This window comes from Lepus europaeus, chromosome 17 (assembly GCF_033115175.1).
Source record: "Lepus europaeus isolate LE1 chromosome 17, mLepTim1.pri, whole genome shotgun sequence".
NCBI classification, from domain to species: Eukaryota; Metazoa; Chordata; class Mammalia; order Lagomorpha; family Leporidae; genus Lepus; species Lepus europaeus.
Genome location: NC_084843.1, coordinates 61,198,334 through 61,222,850, shown reverse-complemented (window position 1 = coordinate 61,222,850; position 24,517 = coordinate 61,198,334). Strand labels below are relative to the sequence as shown.

The 24,517-nt window shown below is 43.3% G+C and overlaps 1 protein-coding gene across 1 annotated transcript in view; it reads left to right on the top strand.

The window, feature by feature from the left end:
- Positions 1–24,517, top strand: part of MICU1 (mitochondrial calcium uptake 1) — a 230,390-nt gene that overhangs the window by 173,517 nt on the left and 32,356 nt on the right. The window contains exon 9 of the mRNA XM_062214805.1: positions 18,805–18,942. Within this exon, the coding sequence (XP_062070789.1) occupies positions 18,805–18,942 (138 nt within the window). The remainder of the gene's footprint in view (positions 1–18,804; positions 18,943–24,517) is intronic.

Here is a 24,517-nt window from a genome sequence, read left to right as displayed (position 1 = left end):
CCTTTAGTGAGCGCTCTCCCAGTCCTTCTGAAATTTGACCTTAGGTGCCTCCGTCCACTTAGTCTGAATTCTGATTTCTATATATTGTTTTTTGCTCTCTAGCCATCCATCTGTTGTTGTAAAATATTGACACTCAAATTGAGTGTTGAGAAATATTACCTGCCTCCATAACTCCCAAAGAGAATGAGCTCATTGCCTGTGCAATGGCTGTCTGAATGGTAGAATTAAAATAAGTGCTAAGATTAGACCAAAGAAGGGATCAGTCACTGCAAGAAGTGAGAGCAACAGCGCTGGCGCCACAGCTCAGTAGGCTAATCCTCCGCCTTGCGGCGCCGGCACACCGGGTTCTAGTCCTGGTCGGGGCACCGATCCTGTCCCGGTTGCCCCTCTTCCAGGCCAGCTCTCTGCTGTGGCCAGGGAGTGCAGTGGAGGATGGCCCAAGTGCTTGGGTCCTGCAATGGGAGACCAGGATAAGCACCTGGCTCCTGCCATCGGAACAGCGCGGTGCGCCGGCCGCAGCACACCAACCGCGGCGGCCATTGGAGGGTGAACCAACGGCAAAAGGAAGACCTTTCTCTCTGTCTCCCTCTACTGTCCACTCTGCCTGTCAAAAAAAAAAAGAAGTGAGAGCAACTGAAATTCGTGCTCTGCAAACTGAGGGATAGTATCTACTACTGGTTTTACACATGATGTCCTCAAACTAATTTTTTGGTGTGGGTAGAAATTTAAGAATATGCAACTTATTATCGAGCTCTAGCTCGTATGAACAAAAACAGATATGCCTTGCCTGTCTTATTCATATAATAGACCTGTGTTTCAGTTAAACTATCCATCTTCTGGCAGCATGGGGAGTTACTATGATGGATTCTTTGAACATGGCCATTTTTCTCACTGAGCCACAATTGATTTTTGTCATATCATGCATCTATGAAATTGCTCCTGTAGAAAACTTCAGGCAGGAAGTGTTTTAATGAGACTGTCTCCTCCTGGGAATAAACTAGGAGTTTAACCTCTAATTGCCTACCACGGTTTCTTTTCCGTATTTATTAGGAACATGTGTACTTACATGATCTACAGTCAACCTCTCATCACGGGCTTGTGAAGTCATTCAGTTGTACAAACACTGTAATTTTGCCGTGGCTGTAATCATGCCAGTAATATACATCCACATGGAGTAATTAAAAATCTCAACAGACTGTGTTGTAGGCATTGTCCTATTAGCTTTTCAAATCACAGGTTCCTCTATTGTAAATGAAGACAGTAGCTATTACACCTATTTCAAAGGGTACAGTAAGACTCACATGACAGAGTGAATTGGAAACATTTTGTATGATGTGACCTGTCATTCTGTTCATTTGTGTCCCACGTAGTGTAGTTGCAGGGTTTATAGTTTATTCATACAGCTCTTATTTCCATACAGTTTTGCAGAGGTCTAGTTCTTACTGGAAAAGTGAGCTTTTCATTCCGTTTCCCATGCCTTAAGCACGGTTGCACCTTTATCTGTCTCTTTTCCATCACTTCCCATAAACACACAGAATGTTAGTGTGAAAGTGGAAAGGAGAGGATTTTTAAAATTACTTAGTTGTGGCTTTCTTTAGTTCCTCAATCTTTTAGTCTACAACAGGTCTTCAAAAAGTTCATAAAAAATGCAGAGTATGAAAAAACTGAATAGATATCAAAATTTTTTTCACCAAAGTTATCTTTCCAGTAATACCATTTTTCCTGAGCCTTTTGAAGTCGCCATGTATGTTGTCTTTGTAGAGGAAAGTTTGTTTCTCTTTAAATGGAGCTAAAGTTAGCAGAAACAAGTGCAAACCTATCTTTATTTGTAGCTAACGTTCATTGTTATTGTTACTCATGGCAGCTAACATGTACTTCCTGTCTGTTGCTCTTAGTATGTGCTGGGCATTGCATTACAGTAATTCATTTAATCCAGAACAAACAATGGTAAGATATACCATTTTTTAAAAAAAGATTTATTTATTTATTTGAAAAGCAGAGTTGCAGAGTTACAGAGAGGCAGAGAGAGACAGATCTTCCATCTGCTGGTTCACTCCCCAAATGGCCACAATGGCTGAAGCTGGTCCAATCCAAAACCAGGAGCCAGGGGCTTCTTTCCAATCTCCCTCATGAGTACAAATGCCCAAGGACTTGTTCTATCTTCTGCTGCTTTCCCAGGCCATAGCAGAGAGCTGGATCAGAAGTGGAGCAGCCGGGTCTCGAACCAGCACCCATACGGGATATCAGCATTGCAGGCCGTGGCTTTACCTGGTGTGCCACAGCGCTGGCCCAAGAAATACCATTATTTTCTTTATCTCTAAGAAAAGGGGGAAAATGCTGTCAAGTAAACCTTCTTTACTCTAAGAGTACTCAGCTAATATTAAAATGTTCCTTTATGCTTTCATTTTTATTATGTCATTTTTGCATATACTTAAAAGGACACTATAAGCAAAATCAATAAATTGGCCCAAAACTTCTTCATATTCAGGATCCCAACTGTTCTGAAATTCTATTTGCCTATGAATCCTGAGTGTCAGTGTTTTGTACCCAGTGTTGTCCTTTGGGCCACCAAGAACATTACTGATGCAGTATGTCTAGAAAGAATTCTCCAGTGTTATCTAGGGTTTTCTTCCAAGCCACTGACACCTATTCTGCAGGCTTTGACATGTTCCACAGGCAGTGATAATCATGTCACAACTGCTGCCTGAACAATAGGAATTGTAAGTAGCATACTCATTTCAGAGGTGTTAAAACGTGAAGAAAATATAAGGAGATGTGTCTTAGACAAGGTTGTATAGAGTAATTATTTCACATAAACTTCACAGTAATCCCAAGAGGAAGGTATGAGCACTGTTACATTACCTGCTTTACAAAGGAGGGAACCAGGGCTTAGAAAGCTTAGGTTGCCCAGTAATATACAGTTGGTAGGTGGTCAAAGAGAAACCCAAACCCAATACAGTGTGACTGCATATCCTGGGTTCATGCTATTGTACTATACTGGCTTTATTGCATTCCTCAAGTGATTAACATCTTTAATATGGGTGTAAGAAGAATATCCTCATCCTTCCAGAGAGATAAAACAAGGAGTACACAGGGGAACTTCAAAAGGGTCATGGAAAATGCAAATTATGGGTTTTTTTTTTTAATGCTACTGTTTTCTGTGTGTTAGTTTTCTTTTTTTAAAGATTTATTTTTTATTTATTTGAAAGGCATAATTACAGAGAGAGGAGGAGAGACACAGAGAGAGGGAGGCAGAGAGAGAACAAGATCTTCCATCCAGTGGTTCGCTCCCCAAATGACTGCAGTGGCCTGGGTTGGGCCAGGCTGAAGCCAGGAGCCAGGAGCTTCTTCATTGGTCTCCCACATGGTGGCAGGTGCCCAAGGACTTGGACCATCTTCCACTGCTTTCCCAGGCACATTAGCAGGGAGTTGAATTGGGAGAGCAGCAGCCAGGTATCAAGCCAGTGCCCATATGAGAAAATAGTGTTGTAGGCAGAGGCTTAACCAGCTACACCACAATGACAGCCCAAACATATTATGTTTTAAAAAAGGAAAAAAACTTTGAATAAACTTCAAAAATCTTCTGCACCTAAATAAACTTACCTTTCAGTTCCATTTTTAAAGATTTATCTATCTATCTATCTATCTATCTATCTATCTATTTATTTATTTGAAAGGCAGAGTGACAGAATGAGAAGAGACAAAGAGAGGGAGAGAGCTTCCATTTGCTGGTTCACTCCCTAAATGTTCACAAATTCAGGTCTGGACCTTCTGTGTGGGTGGCAGTGGCTCAACACGTGGGCCATCTTCCACTGCCTTGTCAGGCACCTTAGCAGGGAGCCAGATTGCAAGTGGAGCAGCAGGCTCTCAAACTAGTACTAACAGGGGATGCTAACATCACAGATAGTTGCTTAACCAATTGCATCGCAGCACCAGCTCCTCAGTTCCATTTTTTACATGAACTTTTTGAATGTCCTCATATATGTAATATAAAATATTTCGCATAAGTTACAAAGCAAGCATGTGAGTGAATGAAAACTAAATGAAAGAATTCCCACAAATATCTCCAGCTGAGTATAGATTCTGGTATTCAGATTTCTAATTTAGATGAGTGGTTCTCTCAGTGTTGTGATCAAAATATTCTCATTTTCCTAATGGGCTACAGTGTGACTCTAATGATTTTCACACATCTAGCTGGGCTTGAATTTTATGAAAATTGATGATGTGGTAGATTTTTCTAATATCAGGTGACAGAAGAGGGGAACTTTACTGATGGATTTTTTTGGTTTTCACTTGAGTGGATAAATGGCCCTGCGTTCTCTCCTAATTTGTCACCCTGGCAGAGTATGAGACTGAGCTGGTCTACAAAGCATCGCCTGCAACTTCCTGTGTGATGCTGATACTCTTACCTGTTTTGATTGTCTCTTTTAGTCTGTCAGATGTGAGCTGAATATTAATGAGACGTGTTATCTATAGCAGGACTCACTAAAGGAGCAAGTGGGCTTCTTTGCAGAGCCCACAACAAATCCTATCCTTGAAACTGTTGGAGCAGCAGTGGAATTTTTCTGTGAGCATAATGATAAATTCTAAAGAAGTAGCACAATCTCTCGTTAGGTATTCAAGGGTATAGGCTGCACAGTGTGTCTTGTACACATATTAGGTGATAAGTGCAGAAGGGGTAGGTTAGTTTTATAAGTGAGGTAGAGATTTAGTCAGCCAACCAAAATTATTCATTGAGGCCATGTTATGTGACCCAGCCATGTATGAAATACATGTCATTACAAGGCATCCCTTCAAGAAGTATATAATGTTATGAAAGAACCACTTTCAGAAAAGGAAAGATAATATAATGCAAAGCTCTGAAAACACAAGAAAACTCAGTGTGTTCTGGAATAATCAAAAGGGTCTTAAAGAAGAGTTCACAGGGCTGACATTGTGGCATAGCCAGTAAAGCCACCCCCTTCTGATGCTGGTGTCCCATATGGGCACCAGTTTGTGTCCCAATGGCTCCACTTCCAATCCAGTTCTCTGCTAATGGCCTGGAAAAGCAGCGGAAAATGGCCCTAGAATTTGGAGCCCTGCTGAAGCTCCTGGCCCCTGGCTCCCAGCCCTGGCCATTTCAGCCATCTGCAGAATAAACCAGCAGATGAAAGATACCTCTCTCTCCTACTCTGACTTTCAAAGTAAATAAAGAAAAAATGAAAAGGAAAGTTGAGGGAAGGACAGGGTTTATCCAAGCAGATGAAGGGGGACAACGTCTCTAGCAGGGAAACAACACGAAGAGAGGTCCAAGTGCATGGCATAAAACAAGTCTTCTCCTTTTTTTTAAATTTTTTTAAAATTTTTTAAGATTTATTATTTTTTATTTATTTGAAAGACAGAGTTATAAAGAGGTAGAGAGAGAGAGAGAGTCTTCCATCCGCTGCTTCACTCACAAAATGAAGCAACGGCTGGGGCTGGGCCAATCCAAAGCCAGGAACCAGTGGCTTCCTCCAGGTCTCCCATGCAGGTGCGGTGGCCCAAGGACTTGGGTCACCTTCTACTGCTTTCCCAGGCCATAGCAGAGAGCTGGATCAAAAGTGGAGCAGCCGGGACTAGAACCTGCGCCCATATGGGATGCTGACACTGCAGACCAGGCTTTAACCCGCTGCACCACAGCTCTGGCCCCACAAGTCTTCCTTTTAGAGCCACAAGTTACTCCGGGCCCTGCCACAGCTTATGAAAGCCTGCCTTGGAACACAGAATGTCTCAGATTGATTGTATTTTCCTTGCTATCAAAGGCTTTTTATATTTGTATTTTATTGAATGAGAAAGCGTTAGGCATGATCAGCACCACTTGGGGGAATTTATGTTTTGTATTTTAGTGACTTGATGACTGTTTTGCATCTGACTGGATACTAAAAACACATACATCTTTGCCTCTATTAGGCAGATTTTAATACTTTCATCATCAACAGCTGATAGTTCACTGACTTATTAGAGAGTTTTCTCCTTTTATCAGATGACAGATGAAAAAAATTTTTGCCTCTATCTCCAGTATTGCTTTGCAAAGTTATCTGACTTTTTTTTTAAATTTCTTCATTCACTATAATGAAAAAGCAATCAATTATGAATCACCAAGCCCAAAGTAAATTCTGTGTCTTAATGTTTTCTTTTTTTTTTTTTTTTAATTTATTTTATTTATTTGAAAGGCAGAGTTAGAGAGAGAAAGGGAGAGAGAGGTCTTCAGTCTGCTGGCTCGCTCCCCAAATGGCTGCACCATCCAGGGCTGGAGCTGAAGCCAGGAACCAGGAGCTTCTTGCCGGTCTCCCACATGAGTGAAGGGGCCCAAGCGTTTGGGCCATCTTCCACTGCTTTCCCTGACACACTACAGGGAGCTGAATCATAGCAGCGAGCTTAATCAGAAGTGGAGCAGCTTAGCCCACTACCACACGGCACCAGCCCCTGTCTTTGTTTTTTCAGAGCTTTCACAATGACAGCTTCCTTCCACACCTTTATGTAAGATCAGCACATCTGGCCAGGTATTGGGGGTATTAGGTATAGAATAATATAAACAAGCTAAATCTGCAATTCTCATGAATGCTGACAAGCTATCAGCGATGCCAGGACAGAGTGTGTGGAAATCGATTATATTTTCACCTAGACTGTCGATCCCAGAGCTCTGTCCACAGAACTGATAGAGGAAAGCAAACTGCTGTTTTCTCTTACCTGAGAGTCACTGGCAAAAATAGCAGTTTGTTTTCCTACTGTGATTAATCCTTGGATCTTATCTCCTAAAATTGGAGCGTTTATATTTTTTCCCAGCAATCTGTTTCCAAAACCCTTGTGATCTCATGAAAAGCAGAGTCCCTTGAACTTTGAATAATATTGGGTCTCTTAAATCTCACAGGAATATATAATGCAGGGTTAGAGTTTTTTCATGTTATTGAAAACCAAATTGGATGTAGTAAGATCCGCTTGTTGAAAGAGATATCTTAGAGGAAAAAAAGTAGCTTGAAATCTCTGGCCATTTTATGTGGTAATATTCATAAATTAGTTGGAATATTAAATAGCAGTTAATTTTGTCAGAGTTTAAGCCTTGTTCTTATTGATATAAGTCTTAAAGATAATATAAATTTTCTATAATTCAGAATGCTATGTGAGTAATTTATGGTAAGCAGTTAGAACAGGATTCGGCACATAACAAGTGCTATGTCAGTGTTTGTTTTTACAAATGATAGAATATAGATTATTTATTAGCAGCATGCTATTGATAGTTATTTTTTCTTTTTTAATGTTTTTATTTTTCATCTACTTGAAGGATAGAGTGAAAGAGAAAGAGAAGATCCTCATCCATTGGTTCACTCCCCAAATGCCTGCAAAACAGCCAGGAGCCTGGAACACCATCTGGGTCTCCCTTACAGGTTGCAGGTGCCCAAGTGTTGAGGCATCATCTGCGGCCTCCCAGGATGCATTAGCAGGAAGCTGGGTCAGAGGTGATACAGCAGCAGCAACCTGCAACACAACAGCTGCATGTAGACTATTTTGTAAGTTAGAGAGGTTTTGGAAAGAAGGCTAATAGCCATTTTAGGCTCTCTTTTCTTTTTCTAACTGAACTGTTTGTTTTTTCCTGCTTTTTTCATCACTCCATAGTAATGATATACATTTAAACTAGAAGAAAAAAAAGAAGTATAACTAACTGAATTTACTCAAGATTATTACCTCCTTGGAGACATCTGATTGATTAGGCTTAAATTATGCCATTCTAGCCTACATTCCCAAACTTTTAAAGTGGTTAAGAAGTCAGCAAAGGATCCAGCGCTGTGGTGTAGCAGGTAGAGCCACCACCTGTAGTGCCATATATGCATCCCATATAGGCACTGTTCCCAGCTGCTCCACTTCCAATCCAGCTCTCTGCTATGGCCTGGGAAAGCGGTAGAAGACAGCCCAAGTCTTTGGACCCCTATACCTGCATGGGAGACCCAGAAGAAGCTTCTGGCTCCTGGCTTTGGATTGGCTCACCTCCAGCTGTTGTGGCCATTTGGGAAGTGAACCAGCAGATGGAAGATTCTCTCCCTCTCTCTCTCTCTGCCTCTGCCTCTCTGTAGCTTTGCCTTTCAAATAATAAATAAATCTTTTAAAAAAAAGAAGAAGAAGAAGAAGAAGACAAGAAAAAGAAGTGAGCAGAGGGGCCAGCGCTGTGGCACAATGGGTTAAGCCACCACCTGAAACACTGGTGTCCCACATGAGTGCCTATTTTAGTCCCAGGTGCTCCAATTCCAATCCAGCTCCCTGCTAATGCATCTGGGAAAGAAGCAGAAGATGGCACAAGTATTTCAGCCCCTGCCACCCATGTGGGAGACCTGCATGAAGCTCCTGGCTTTGTCTTCCACCTGGTTCATCCCCAGCTGTTGCAACCATTTGGGAAGTGAGCCAGAAGATGGAAAATCTCTCTCTTTCTCTCCCTCTTTCTGTAATTCTGCCTCTCAAATAAAAAAGAAGTCAGCAGACAGAAGACTAAAATGAATGTATTCTTTTGTTCTAAAGATTTAATTATCATAATCATTGATTTATTTTTAGGAATATGTTTTAATATTTTAAGTTGTGTTTGTTTAAATTAAACTATAGGACAGTATTTAATTATCTAATAAGGAAACAGTTCCTAAATAGGAACCAGGAAAAAAAAAGATTCATACACTTGACTACAATAAAAATTTATTAAAGATTCCATACATAAGACCGACTTGGGCAAAATTTTTAAACAGGGCAAAGAAAAATGCAGCAATATTTACAAAGGGTAAATATTTTTAGTCTTACAAAGTAAAAGAAATATCAGCTGGGGCCGGCACTGTGGCTTAGCGGGTAAAGCCTCTGCCTGTAGTGCCGGCATTCCATAAGGGTGCCAGTTCGAGTCCTAGCTGCTCCACTTCCGATCCAGCTCTCTGCTATGGCCTGGGAAAGCAGTAGAAGATGGCCCAAGTCCTTGGGCCCCTGCATCCATGTGGGAGACCTGGAAGAAGCTCCTGGCTCCTGGCTTCAGATTAGCACAGCTCTAGCTATTGCAGCCAATTGGGGAGTGAACCAACAGGTGGAGGACTTCTCTTTCTCTCTGCCTCTCCATCTCTCTCTGTGTAACTCTGACTTTGAAATAAATAAATAAATCTTAAAAAAAAAAATAAAAGGGCTAGCGCTGTGGCACACTTGGTTAATCCTCTGCCTGCGGTGCCAGCATCCTATATGGGCACCGGGTTCTAGTCCCGGTTGCTCCTCTTCCAGTCCAGCTCTCTGCTGTGGCCCGGGAGGGCAGTGGAGGATGGCCCAAGTGCTTGGGTACCTGCACCTGCATAGGATACCAGGAAGAAGCACCTGGCTCCTGGCTTCAGATCAGCGCAGCTCCAGCCGTAGAGAAATCAAATGAATGTGTGTTTAAAAAAACAGTCAATAATCAAAGAAATATTAACTAAAATGAGTTACCACTTTTCCTCTAGCAGACATTTTTTTCTACTAAGTGTTGTTAAGGATACTGAGAAATGTGTACTCTCATTGTCTTAGTCCATTTTTTGCTTCACAAAATACCCAAGGCAGGCTGACTCTCTATAGAAAATCGCTCACATTTGGCATTTCAAGGATGCAGCGTCAGCCCTGCTCTTGCAAGGGCCTCATGGTAGAGGGTGGATGAGCAGAGGGCGTGTGAAGGAGAGCCTGAGAGCGACTCAGGGTTGCACCTGCTCCTGTGAAGGCTCGCTCTCTTGTTCTAGTGGCAGCTCAGTGCAGGAGACCAGCATTCCCTTCCAGTGGCTTCAGGATCTTTAGGCCCTACCTGCTACACCTTCCACACTACCATGCTGAGGACCAAGCCTACAGCACATGAACCTTTGGGGGATAAGCCATAGCACTCATATGAGTATCTTTAAGAATAGCAATTCTATATAAAGATAATTGGAAATGGAAAAAAAAAAAACTGGTGTTAAATTGGATATGTCATAAAAAATTAATTAATTTAAAAAAAAAGAATAGCAATTCTAATTCTAAACATACAAGGGTATTTCAAAAAGTCCATTGGAAAGTGGAATTTTTTTTTCATTTTCAATTCTCTTTATATACAGAAGATGGAAAGTGGAATTTTAAAACAACTCTATTTTGTTGAAAAACAACTTTAAAATCCATGCATAGTGTTTTATAATACACATTTTGCATGAACTGTTTGAAGTACTCTCCCATAGAATTCAGAACTCTTTTTGCTATTTTACTAAGATATGTATACAGTAACATTCATATTAGCAAAAAGCTACCTGTAACTCAAATGACCATTCATAGGATATTTGGTAGATAAATAGTGGTGTTTTCAAACAATAGAAATCTGTAACAGTAAAAATGAAAGAAGCACAGTTAAATGTGTCAACATGGATGCACCTTCAGAATGATCACTGAAAAAAGTCGAATACATCCAGTCTGATACCATCTTATAAAACTCAAAATCAAGCAGAAGTAAACAGTCTGTTGCTTAGGGATACAGACATTGGTGTTAAGCTCCTCAAAAGAGAGTAGAGCAGGGGCTGGCTTTGTGGCATAGCAGGTAAAGCCGCTGCCTGCAATCCTGGCTTCCCATGTGGGTGCTGGTTCATTTCCAGCTACTCCACTTCAGATCCACTCCCTGCTAATGACCTGGGAAAGCAGCAGAAGATGGCCCAAGTGTTTTGGCTCCGGCATGGGAGACAGGAATGAAGCTCCTGGATTCTGGCTTTGGCCTGGTCCAGCCCTAGCCGTTGCTGTTGCAGCCATCTGTGGAGTGAACCGATAGATGGAAGTAATGCAGCAAATGGAAGATCTTTCTATATATATATATCTCTTTGTCTCTCTCTCCCTCTCTCTCCCTCTCTCCCTCTCCCTCCCTCCCTCTCTATAACTCTGACTTTCAAATAAATAAAACTTTTTTAAAAAAAGGCAATAAGGCAATAGAAAATGAAATCCAGATGGTGGTTACCTCTAAGGGGTGGCAGAACATGGTTTCAGGCAATGTGCTGTTGATTCCTCTCTGGTTCAGCAGAGGTTCATGCTCTTTGTTTTATTTTCATGCTTAGTAGGTTGTCTATTATGATGTTATTTTATATATTTAAGATATTTTATAATAAAACTTATAAGAGCCCCAGACTTTTATTTTTATAAAAATCCTAAAGTAAAGATGAAAAATTAAGTACAAAAGAAGTTTATCACAGTGGTATTTATTTCAGCCCCAAGCTGAAACTAGGGTTTTTGTTTTTTGTTTTTTGTTTTTTGTTTTTTTTTTGTCAGGCAGAGTTAGACAGTGAGAGAGAGAGACAGAGAAAAAGGTCTTCCTTCCGTTGGTTTATCCCCCAAATGGCCGCTACGGCCGGCGCGCTGCGCCAATCCAAAGCCAGGAGCCAGGTGCTTCCTCCTGGTCTCCCATGTGGGTGCAGGGCCCAAGCGCTGGGGCCACCCTCCACTGCCTTCCCTGGCCACAGCAGAGAGCTGGACTGGAAGAGGAGCAACTGGGACCGAACCGGCGCCCCAACCAGAACTAGAACCCGGGGTGCCGGCACCGCAGGCGGAGGATTAGCCAAGTGAGCCGCGGCACCAGCCTCAACATCATTTTTTAACATCTTGCCTTATTCAAGAAGATTTTCAGGAAGCCTTAAAGAGTATTCAGTGAGACACAAGTAAAATAAAACTTTCTGAGATGTTAGACAAAGTTAAAAGATGGAAGAAAGTAAGAAGAGGCCAGGAATAATGCTGGTATGAAAAATACATCGTAAAGTCTTCTGTTCTTATTAGAGGTAAGCCACAAACTTGATGCCAGGCTTCGCAATAGCCAAGATTACGGAAATGTGATCCATGATACCTTTAAAATGAGAACAGGAAGGGTTGCCTGCTTCTCATTTCAGGGTACCTGGTTCAGGCCCCAGCTCTGCTTCCAATTCCAGCTTCCTGCTGATGTGCACCTTGGAGGGCTGCAGAAAATGACTTAAGTACTTGGGTACCTACTGCCCACATGAGAGACCCAGATTGAATTCCAGATTCCTGGCTTTGGCCTGTCCAGCCCTGGCTTTTGTAGGCATTTAGGGAGTAAACCAGTAGGTAGCAGAATAAAAATATTAAATGAAATAAGAACAAATAAGCTATTCAGATACTGAGAGAAATTCTCCCAGATTACTGTGTGGGCAAGTTATTTAACTTCTGTCTGGCTGTGTTTCCTTGTCTTTAAAATAGAATAATAATAGGGCCTGTTGTATAGCATTGTGAGAAGTATATAAGGTAAGTTGCCAGGAAAGCACCTGCAGCTAGTACGCGCTCAGATACATTACAGATTAGCTGTTCTCAAGACCATCCTTACAGAAATCGGTATCTTGGAAGCAGAGACTATGAAGGGACAAGCTTACAAGTATTCTTTGCCTTAGATAGAAAATGTCCCCACCAACAGTAGAACGGAAGTGTTGAGCTAACTTTGTGACTTTTTTGTCTTTGTGTATTCAATGTATATTTATTGAGCTCCTCCCTTGTGCCAAGTCTTGTATCTGGTAATTATGGCCAAGGTGAAGGATTCAAGTTGGTGTTCTGCTTCAGCCAGCTCTGAGAATTTAATCTTAAAAGCAGTCAGGTGTTGAGTAATAAATAGTTTTTTGCATTTATTCTTTCTGCTCTTTGAATATGAAAGTTGTAATCAGTAAGTAAAGACTGGGCAAAAGCAATTATAAAAAGAAGGATGGGAAGGAGTAATTGAGCTTAGTTAATACTATGAACAGAGGATCAATTGAGGCTGTTAGCTTCCTAGGCAGTAATACCATGGTGAAAAAAAATATTAATTGTTCTGTTCATTGAGTGTTAACTGTGCTGTCTTTACATATATTATCCCAGTTAAAGTTAATTCGTTCGACAACACTTGGAGGTCATGACTGTTATCTCCCATTTTTGGTAAGGAGAGTTTGAAGGCCTTGAGGGGTAAATAGCACACCAGCAAGCATGGGTCTAAGCCAGAATTTGGGGCACGGGTCTTGCCTTCCAAACACCAAATTCTTAGTCACTTCAGTACATTACTTTCTGAGGAATAAAGCCAAAGTTAATCAAACCTTGAAACTCTCTGTTCCAGATCTAAAATATTTTTCCTGGTACCCTATGTCAAATAAATCCTGATTTTTATTATCCTATAATAAAGCCATATGTCAGACTTATTATCTTCCTGTCTTCCTGTTTTTGGCTGTCAACTGAAAGGTTAATTTTTATGTGTATGGAATTTATTTTTGTTTTTGTTTACTACAAGGTTCACCTTTTCCTAATCTATATGATTGAGACTGTGTCATTTAGTCAGTTGGTCACCAAACAGAACTTCCTTTTTTTTATAGTTTTTTAAGATTTATTTTTATTTATTTGAAAAGTGGAATTTAAGAGAGAGGGATCTTCAATCCACTGGTTTACTCCCCAAATGGCAGGAACAGCCAGGGCTGTACTAGGCAGGAGCCAGGAGCTTCCTCCGGGTCTCCCACATGGATGCAGAGTCCCAAAGACTTGGGCCATCCTCCACTGCTTTCCCAGGCCACATTAACAGGGAGCTGGATAGGAAGTGAAGCAACAAGGTCTCAAACCCAGTGCCCATATAGGATGTATGTGGCAACTTAACCGACTATGCCACAATGCCCTGCCCCCAGAAGTTTGTCTAAAATGGAAGCAATCTTTGGATTTGATGTAGAAGAGTCTAGCAGTTTGGTGATCTAGAAGCATGTGGTCTGAGACTCTACTAGATTACGTTGGCCCTTGCAGAAGGCACTGAACTATGTGTCATCCATTCTAAACTGTGGATCTTCTTCCTCAGCTTGCCAGTTAATCAAAAGACAGTCATATTAGTGTTGACAGTGACAGTGCTGCTTGTATTTAAAGATGAAAAAAGTTCCAGCTCCTGGATCTCTGGTGTCCCCTGCCAATTGCCGAAACACAGATTTCAGTTCAAACCATGAGGTGGCTGTGTCATGCTTACCAGGTGGGTTTACAGTGGAGAACTTTGCCTGGAATCATCTTTCCTTTTGATGGGCATACTAGACAGTTATTCTGAGACTCCTGGTAATAGTAGCCGAGGCATGGGGACGATCTCAAAAGCCATTTACTATCGGGTTGAAGACATAGATGTGTTCATCCCTGTGGCCTGAGATCACTATGCAGTTTTGGGTTGTGCAGTTCAGAAACCAGGAAAAGCCTAACCAAAAAAAAAAAAGTATTATTCTGAAATCCTTGTATGAGGGAGGGATTTACTGTGGGGCTTAGACAGACTGTCCTGAAAGATAACTGTCTGAAATGAGTAGGTTGAGGCTTACATTTGTTGGAATACAGTAACCTCAAAGTCTGTAAGACGGAGACCCACTCACAGACACTGATTTGGTTTTCCTTTCACTGTTTTTCTAAGCTCGTTTTTCACCTTCATTCCTATATATATTTTTGTTTTCCTGGCTTGCCGTCGTCCTCAGGTCATTTCAGTTTGGTGTATCATCTGTCCTTCCCTCAGCAAAGGGCACACGTGGAAATGCGCAGCACGGCACGCCAGGAGAAGTCTTGGAGACAGTTTTTGGCTCCACTTTTCTGGCCCCTCTTGGCCTACTCTGAAGTCCCCTGGGGAACAACAGGGGGACACACAGCTTGTAGCCAGTTCAGAAAGTGGCAGTGACTGCAGAGAGAAAAACTAAGCTGTTCAACCCTCCTCCTAAACACAGAAAAGCAATGCAGGTGGTGGGCGGTGCTGGGATGCATGTGCTCTGTGCCTCGGGATCCTGTAGAGTAGAATTCCTCAATTATCATAGAAATGGAACATAAGAGGTCCCAACAGAAGAAGAACATGTGTTTGGCTAAGTAAAATACAAGCCAGTGATTTAATTGCTTCCAAATGTACAATAATAAGGCTTTTTACTGTGTGATACTGTTGCAGTGAACTGTGTCTGACCCTCCCCTGCAGTGGGCACTGATTGCATGTGTATGGCAACCTGGGAGCACACCAACAGGATTGTCCAAGCTTAGGGTGATGTCTTTGTTCCCTAGAGCCTCAGAATGTTTCACTTTTGCCTTTGAAAATCTACTCCTAGGGGCTGGCATTGTGGCACAGCAGGTTAAGCCACCACCTGCAATGCCAGCATCCCATATGAGTGCTGATTTGAATCCTGGCTTCTCCGTTTCCCAGCTCCCTGTTAATGTGCCTGGGAAAGCCATGGAAGATGGCCCAAGTACTGGGGCCCTGCCATCCATATGGGAGACCCAGATGAAGCTCCTGGCTTTGGCCTGGTCCAACCTTGGCCATTGGGGCTATTAGGGGAGTGAATTAGCAGATGTAGTTATCTCTCTCTGTCTCTCTATCTCCTCTTTCTCTTTAACTCTACCTTCCAAATAAATAAATGAACATATAGAGATATAGATATAGATATAGATATAGATATAGATATAGATTGGCTTAGCATATAGGTCTTCAGTTAATACTTGTTGAATGAATAGGAAATGAATTCTGTGTTTCCATTATCAGCTTTGTGTGTAAAGAGAAACAGCCCTTCTGTCCCGGTTGCTCCTCTTCCAGTCCAGATCTCTGCTGTGGCCTGGGAAGGCAGTGGAGGATGGACCAAGGGCTTGGGCCCTACACCTGCAAGGGAGACCAGGAGGAAGTACCTGGTTCCTGGCTTCAGATCGGCACAACGCGCCAGCCGCAGCGGCCATTTGGGGGTTGAACCAATGGAAAAGGAAGACCTTTCTCTCTGCCTCTCTCACTTTCTAACTCTGCAAAAGAAGAAAGAAAGAAAGAAACAGCCCTGTGCAGGCATGTTTAAGGCCTCAGAAATAAGGCAGTGTTGTTTCCTTAGAAGAATCTAGAAACCTTAAAGGAAAAGTGCTGCCTAGAATCAAATTACAGAGCTGAAGTAGTAAGGCTTAACATGGGCCATACTATATGGAAGAGCTGAAGTTTATAGTTTTTAAGATCTTTTGGGTTTCAGTTACCTAAAAATAGTGACAGTAGGGGCCAGTGCTGTGCCTTGACGAGTGAGTCTGCCACCTGCAGTGCTGACATCCCATTTGGGCACCAGTGTGAGTCCCGGCTGCTCCACTTCCAGTCCAGCTCTCTGCTATGGCCTGGGAGGGCAGCAGAGGATGGCCCAAGTCCTTGGACCCCTGCACCCATATGGGAGACCCGGAAGACTTGGAAGAAAGGTCTTCCATCTGCTGGTTCGCTCCCCAGGTGAGCGCAATGGCCAGAGCTGCGCCGATCTGAAGCCCAGGAGCTTCTTCCGAGTGTCCCACGTGGGTGCAGGGGCCCAAGGACTTGGGCCATCTTCTACTGCTTTCCCAGGCCACAGCAGAGAGCTTGATCTGAAGAGGAGCAGCTGGGGCTAGAACCGGCACCCATATGGAATGCTGACACTTCAGGCCAGGGCATTAACCCGCTGCACCACAGTGCCGGCCTCTGTACTTTAGCATTTAAATAGTACTTGGGTGTCTCCACTAGAAATCGCCTGTACTGTCTTTGAAACATAACAGCGGTGATGCTCTATGCTCCCAGGAAAAGAGACTAATGGCCTTTCATAAGCCTTGAGCAAGCTACAGCTGCTGCCAACGTTAATAAACAAAAATCATGTCAACCTCAAATCAGTCTATCTTGCAGGAGAGAGCTGAAAGCCCATCTAGTTCAAGTATACGGGATTGCCCCACCGCTGCGACGTTTCTCAGCGGAAGGTAGAATGAATGCCCTAAATTACTGAAGCCTGTCCTGGGGAGCAGAGACCCCAGCTTTGTTTGCCTTCGCTTGAAGAAGCCCGGGTACCAGATTTTGCTGAAAAGCTGATGTGAGAGTTGCAGAAAGGACACCTATTTGCAAAATTTTGTTAGACGTCCATCTTATTTCAGGATGGTAAATTGAGCCATCAATCAACCTTAAATTGAATCCTTAAAACTTCTGGTATTGTCAGATTAATCAGCTCTATAGAAAGTGATGCCATGACAAACATGAAACAGCCGAGAGGCTGAGTAGACAAGGAGGCTTTCTCTTAATAAGGATGATGCTGGCCTCTTCAGAAATAGTTTTGCCTCTCCCTTAAATATGGCTAAGACACCCCGTAGCTATATAAGTGTGTCCTAAACAACATGGTGCTATCCTGTGTGCGTACTACTGCCTAGAAGTAGGAAACTGGATGACGTGGAGAGACGGTCTCTGGTCCGAGACAGGGCTGAGTTTGAATCTGAACTCTGCCACATGTGCCTGAATGTTGCCTCAGTTTTCTCATCTGCAAAGTGGAACTGACACACAGAGTTGTTGTGGTGATGAAGGAGTAGGAGCCGGTGTTGTGGAGTGACAGGCAAAGCCCGTGTCTGCAACTCTGGCATCCATCTGAGTGGTTCCCACTCCACTTCCGTTCCAGCTCCCTGCTGGTGTGCCTAGGAAAGCAGTGGAAGATGGCCCAGTTACTTGGGCCCCTGCCACCCATGTGGGAGACCACAATGATGCTCCTGGCCCAGCGCCAGCCTTTGTGGCTATCTGGGGAGTGAACCAGCAGATGGAAGATCTCGTTCGCTCTATTCCTCCCTCTCTAACTCTGACTTTCAACTAAATCTTTTAAAAAATCTATATATACACAAATGTAGTACTTGCTACTATGGCCCATAGTACTTGCTCAGTAAATGGTTCCTGTTATTAAAATACAGTTCTTGGGTTTTGCTCACTGAGGAAGCACATTAAGTAAGTATCAGTTTACCATGGTGACTGAGGAAATGAGAATTTAAAGAAAATTCACTCGACTACCAGCTGCCTTATTCTGTGTTTTATAGGTATGTCTGATCTCCCTGCTAGACTCAGATGGTGTCCCAAAGGATAGAAACTGAATTTCCTCCTTTCTCCGTGACTCACACAGTATTAGAACCTTACTCAGTGACATCTTCTGTCTATGCCCTGCTACATAGGCATCTGTTCTTCTCCAGTAAAACCATGTAGAAATGTTACCATCTTCCAGTTTTATTTTACGATCTTCAAATCATCTACCTTCCACCTAGTTGCTGGGCCCAGCTTCAGCCATTGATAACTCATGTACTTGTCGGTATCATTAATACCACAGCAGCGACAGAGCTTCCTTAGCTCCCTTTTTTGATGAAAGTCAGTTTTCTGATATCACTTAGATTAGCTAGGGATTCTTTAGACTTAACCTTTCCATCTGCATATTTAGATAAACTTAATGGTTTTTCTAGCTTTGTGGGGAGCAGGTCTCATGAAGGCATTCTCCACTCTGGATGTGTTTTTCCCTAAGCTCTAATGATGTCTGACATTTGGTGACCATTTTGGGGAAAACTTAAAATGTGTTATACTTCTCTGAAATCCTTAAATATCTAGAGGACTAACAATATCAAATAAGTATTGAGGAATTTATTTGACTATACATCTGTAATTGACCAAATTCATAATAATTAGCTTTTAAGCTTTTTCTGAGAAGCAGGGACATGGATGATCTAAAAAGCATTTCTTATTAAAGGGCATGAATCTGTATGGAGCTTTAAAATTGTTTTTTTGTCCCCACAAGGATGTTCCTGGTTTGTGACCAAATGAGAGGCTTTTAACAGTTTTGTTTTACCTTTGAGGAAATTAAAGCCCAGAGCAGGTGGGTGTTTTTCCTGAAGCCATAGTTAGGAGTGGATCTAGGAGAAGATCTTCTGTTTCTTCATATTTTTTTTACAGATCTTTCAGAGAATTGTAGTCCAAAAATAAAGTCATCAACTGTTTTCTGCCATCTAACACAGTGGGACGTTCCACATCAAAGCATCTCCCACTGGACTCCAAGAATGCTCTTTCTGTTTCCTCCCCAGTTTGAACGCCATGACCCGGTGGACGGGAGGATTACTGAGAGGCAGTTTGGTGGCATGTTGCTGGCGTACAGTGGGGTGCAGTCCAAGAAGCTGACTGCCATGCAGAAGCAGCTCAAAAAGCACTTCAAAGAGGGAAAGGTAAGCAGCTTTGGCTGGAGGAGGGAAGTGATGGGAATGTGTGGTTTTGGTAACAGTACCAACAGCATGATGGCAGCATGCCGTGAGCGAAGGGTTCCCAATTGTCCATCTCTGGTACATCAGGTCTAAAGGGAGAGGAAAAATAAGCAATGAGTGAGGAAGAAGAGAGTCCAGAAAACTCCCAGATTTGTTTTTCAGGCAGAGGGTGGCACTGTGAACCAAAATTGAGCATTTTAAATGCGGCTCCTTTAGGTGGGGAGATCAAGAGTTCGGCTGTGGTTATCTTGAATTTCAGAAGCCTGTGGACCATCCAAGAAGAGATAATGAGCAGACAGCTGGATGTTCAGGTCTGCCTTGGGTCTGAGGTGGATCTGGGAGTCATTAGCAGACTTTTAGAGTGAGAACAGATGGAGTTGCCCAAGGAAGGATATTAGGCAGAAAAAAACTGTGGACCAAGGAGATGATCTAACAGAACATCAACATTAAGCAGCTGCAGCACCAGAGCTGGCAGAAATGGTTAGAGAAATGCCTAGAGAGCAATGACGCCAAATTCAAGCAAGTAGAGGGCCCAGACACCGAGGTGGCCACTGTCCCGTGTCACGGAGAGGATCCAGCAGGTAAGGGTGAAAACCTCCATTTGTTTTGGTGAAGTCACAGTCATTTGCACATTTTGGGACAGCTGTTTGGGTGGCGTGGTCCAGTTGGAAGGCATATTAGACGACAAGTGAGAAAGTAGAGGACGAGGAGGAGGCAGGCCCGGCAGAAGGAAGAAAAGGCATTGTACGAAAGGAAACAGTATCGGCGTCTGCTCAGCTGCTCAGACAGAATATCAGATGGAGCACTTGGGATTTTTTTAAGAATTTTTTTTGAAAGGTGCAGCAGTGGGGGCAAGGCGGAGGTGGGACACAGGTCACTCTTTCCATCTGCTGGTTCACTCCCTAAATGGTTCCAACAGTCAGGGCTGGGGCAGCCCGAAGCAGGAGCCAGGAACTTCATCCAGGTCTCCCACGTGACTGAAGGGACCCAAGCGTTTGGGCCATCTTCTGCTTTCCCAGGCACATTAGCAGGGAGCTAGATCAGAAGTAGAGCAGGATTCAAACTGGCCTCCAGTATGGGATGCCAGCATCACAAGGGTGGCTTAACCCGGTGTGCCACAACTCCAGTCCCAGCCTGGAAGCAGTGCATCAGAAGCAGGGCAGACAAACGTGGCAGGTGTGAGGAACCAAAGGTGGACCAGCGCGGTGAGAGCACTCTGAGCTAGGAGGAGAGTGGCCTGAGGTGAGATGGCCGGGGCAGACGGGGGCCAGAACGTGCAGGTGTGGGAGGAGTTTCCCATTCATTCTCAGGGCAGTGGGAAGCTATTGAAGGGCTGCGAGCAGTGATGCATTTAAAGAGATGACCGGCAGCTTTGTGGAAGATGGTCTGGAAAGAAGCAAGCATAGAAACAAAAGACAGGCAAGGAGGTCAGGAGGGAATTTAGGAGGAGATGATGTGGAGCAGCACTGAGCATGCAGACTGTGGATTTGTGGCAGCGCTGGGCAGTGCCGCTCTGCAACACCGGCTGCACCTGGAGCAGGCAAAGAGGAGCGCAGGTGAGGGAACCAAGTCAGCTTCTGGGGTTTTGTCAGCAAGTGGGATGGACAAACTTGTTTAGAATTCAGGTAAGAGAGTCGGACTCTGAAAAATGAAACACAGAGCAGTGCTAGGCTAGAACCAGATCTTCTCATTCGCAGCCCAAAACCTTGCCACTGGACTATGGTTACCATCTGGTTGTGGCCAGAAAGCTCACCTGGCATTAAAAATATTACCTGAGAAATGAGTAGGTGTGGTGTGGTGTGGTGTGGTGTGGTGTGATGTGGTAGACTTGAAGCTAGAAGATTTGAAATCAGGTCCTGTCTCCTCCGAGGTTTCTGTGATCATAGACAAGTTACTCTATTGACCTTATGCTTTGAGACAAAGGCTACAAAGCTTTGTCTTTAAACACTTGATAACTGAAGGTAAGAAGCAGGATGGTCAGTGGTTGTCCCAGTTTTCTGGGTCTTTTGTAAGGGATCTTGCTGGAACAGCATTGCCCACTTTGGTGGGGAGCACTGTTGTCAGCGAAGCTTGTTCCTGTTTGTCTTGGCTGCTGAAAGCAGGCTGTGAACTGCAGCTGAGGACCGGCTGGCCTCTGACAGACCGCGTCAGCTCCTGAGTGCAGTCCAGCCTGTTCCCACCGCAGGGCTGCTCTTGGCTGTGGGGGAGAAATGCACCATTGATGGAAATGACAGAGAAAAATACTCCTCTCCCAGAGAGCGTTTCTGCACCTCCCAGGACCCAGCCTGAATCTGTTGGGATTTTCTAATTTCAGTAAATTGATTTCAAAGGTCGGAGTGGACTCTGTAGCCCCTTTGCTGAAAGCATGGTATTTGCATTAGAAAACACTCCTTTCTTTTGCCCAGACTTAAAGGTTGGTCCAGGTAGTGTTCTGACCTTGAATCAACTCTCTATCCTGGTAGGCTAATTCATATTTTATTTTGAATTTATGTTTAAAAGCAACAGATTGGGTGCCAGAGACATCTCCCTTGAAGGACTAGAGTATGGGCGGGAGGGAGTTAATGTAGGACCTGAAGACCTTGGTGGAAGAGCTCTGCAGTGAAAGCACAGATTTTGTCAGATGAAGAAAGTGGGGGGTGCTCAGTTGCTTCTGGCCAGAATTTCCTGCTTTAGCAAGGAGATTAAGATTGATTGTCTTCTTGTGTTGATTAAATGGTTGGTGAACATAGCAATTAACTACAATGAGAGTTAATGAAGGGCCTTTGCTCCTAAGGTCACAAGTCCATCTCCCTGGAACCAGAGGGGGATCATCATTTGCTTTCCAATTACTTCTTTTTTTTTTTTTTTTTTTTTTTTTTTTGACAGGCAGAGTGGACAGTGAGAGAGAGAGAGACAGAGAGAAAGGTCTTCCTTTGCCGTTGGTTCACCCTCCAATGGCCGCTGCGGCTGGCGCGCTGCGGCTGGCGCACCGCGCTGATCCGATGGCAGGCGCCAGGTGCTTATCCTGGTCTCCCATGGGAGACCCAAAGACTTGGGCCATCCTCCACTGCCTTCCCGGGCCACAGCAGAGAGCTGGCCTGGAAGAGGGGCAACCGGGACAGAATCCGGCGCCCCAACCGGGACTAGAACCCGGTGTGCCGGCGCCGCAAGGCAGAGGATTAGCCTGTTGAGCGAGGTGCCAGCTCCAATTACTTCTTTTATTCCATTTTGAATTCGTTAACATGAAGATGTAAGGTTTCCTTTGGCTCGCATGAATCAATTTCCGTGTGGGGTTCTGTATCAAGATACTAAGCCAGACCTAAAAGATTGAAAGTCCTGCTGGTGGTATTAAGTAAATGCTTGTGTATGACTTCATGACCACGCAGAGTTTCACATCCGTCGTCCTCCCTGCGTCTAACAGCCTTGTGCCTTTGACAAGAAAGAAGCAGAGACAAAGCGAAGGTCACGACCCACCCAGAGTCTGGACTGAAGTCATGGCTTCCTTTTCCAGATCTTGTCCATTCCAAAGCAGAGTGCTGTTTCTCACCTTCCTCGTCCTCTAGAGCAGTGCCTCTCAACGATAAGGTCACTTGGAGAATTTTCAAGAAATGTAGTTTCTTCAAGCCAGTGAAAGCAGACACTCAGTGGGTGGATCCAGGCATCCGTGTTTGTTAAAGGCTCCACTGCTGTGGAGATGCCACGCTGTGTCAGTGTCTCCAGCTGCGTGATGGCTTGGAGATCCAGGGAACCTGCCCTCCCTGGGAAAAATTCCGCAGTGGCTGTGCAGAGCAACCATCATGTTTTTATAGAACAAAGAGTTTTCTGCAACTTCAAAAATGTGATTCATAGTGATGATCCTCTCTGAGTGTGGAAGCCACTGACTTCTTAATTTCTAGAGTCAAGGCTGAAATTGGAAATTACAGTTCAGTTCAGTGGCAGGCATTGCTGTGTGCAAGTCTCTTAGCCAGGGGCTATGAGCAAGATTAAAGATAAACTTTCCTTTATCATTAAGAAATAATTTGTAATAGTCTACTAAGAGAAAAATCTGTATGCAAAGAACTGTATAATTTCATATTCACATTCATAACATTTATTGAGCACCCACTATATGCAAAATGCTCTTCTAAATATCGGGAATATGGTAATGAGCAAGCAAAGTCTCTGCCCTCATAGAACTTGGCATTCCTAATGGAGGAAGAAAGATTATTAAACAAATGGGCACACATTTACCCTAGCAATTATGATGTCCATGTCCCTATTAGAATACCTGGGTTCAAATCCTGGCTCTGGCTCCCAATTCCAGCTTCCTTCTAATAGGATCCTAAGAGGCACAGATGATGGCACAAGTGGTTGGGACCCTGGGACCCATGTGGAAAACCTGGTTTGAGTTCCTGGCCCCCAGATTTGACCTGGCCTAGCTGTAGCCATTGCAGGCATTTGGGGGAGTGAACCAGCAGAAAGGTGCTCTCTCTCTCTTATCTATGTGTCCCTCTACTTCTCAAAATTTTCTTAAATAATAAATATAACACAGGGCAACTTGGGCAGCGTTAAGCCGCCTCTTGAGACCAGTGTCTTTTTCATCTTTTCGTGTTCAGCGTATGTTGAGTGTCTCCTAGGCAAATGTTTCTCAAATGCAAAGATCAATGTGTTGAGTACTCCATTAAAGGTATAAGATCTTTTTGGAATTCCAGTGATAAAGATCAGAGCCAAGTGAAGACACAGTAAGATTTCTTGGAGGGGGCACAGTGTAAACTTGGCCTTAGATGCCCAGTAGGATTTTGACAAGCACAGGTTATAAAGGGATTTGCTCTATATGTTTCCTCTCAGAGCCCCAATCCCAGAAGCCTGTGTTTACCCCTGATCACTAATACTGTTGTCTGTTCAGCAAGGTTAGAACTTACCAAATTGTTCTTCTGAAACTGTTAGATGATTTACTGTTTTAAATGTCTGTGTTCCTGAGTGTGAACTGTCCCAATTCCTTTATTCTCAATTTCTTGAAAGCTGTACAACATTAGTTATGATGGGATAACAGATGCTAAACACATTGCTAGCATGGCACCTAGAGAGACCTATTAACTTCTATTATTAGGCGACCCCCAAAGTCACTCTGAAATATAGCACCTGAGGTGTGGCCATAAAACTAGAAAGACTTGGACTCTACTAATTCTTTTTCCTGATAAGCTTTGAAACGTATAATTCCCCCATAGGAGACTTAAGTTGTGAATTATTATTGAGAGATTTCATATTAGGGGTTTTCCTTCCTCTTATTTTTCTTTTTCTCGTAATGAGTTTCATGTACCTCATCCTTTCCATTATTTCTTACTCCTCAAGATCTTACACAGAGAACAAAGTCTGTTTCAGAACTTAGTAGAATAAAGTCATTACCACTGCTTCCGTAGTAATGAGCCTGCCACTTGCTGATATACCACCCCCAACCCCCAATTACTCAGCAGCCCTGCTTGGCAGATTAAATCCTTTTTTTTTTTTTTTTCTGGTTAAAAATGCTGTTCTGAGCCTTAGTTATTTTTCTTTTTTTTAATTAATTAATTAATTTTTATGG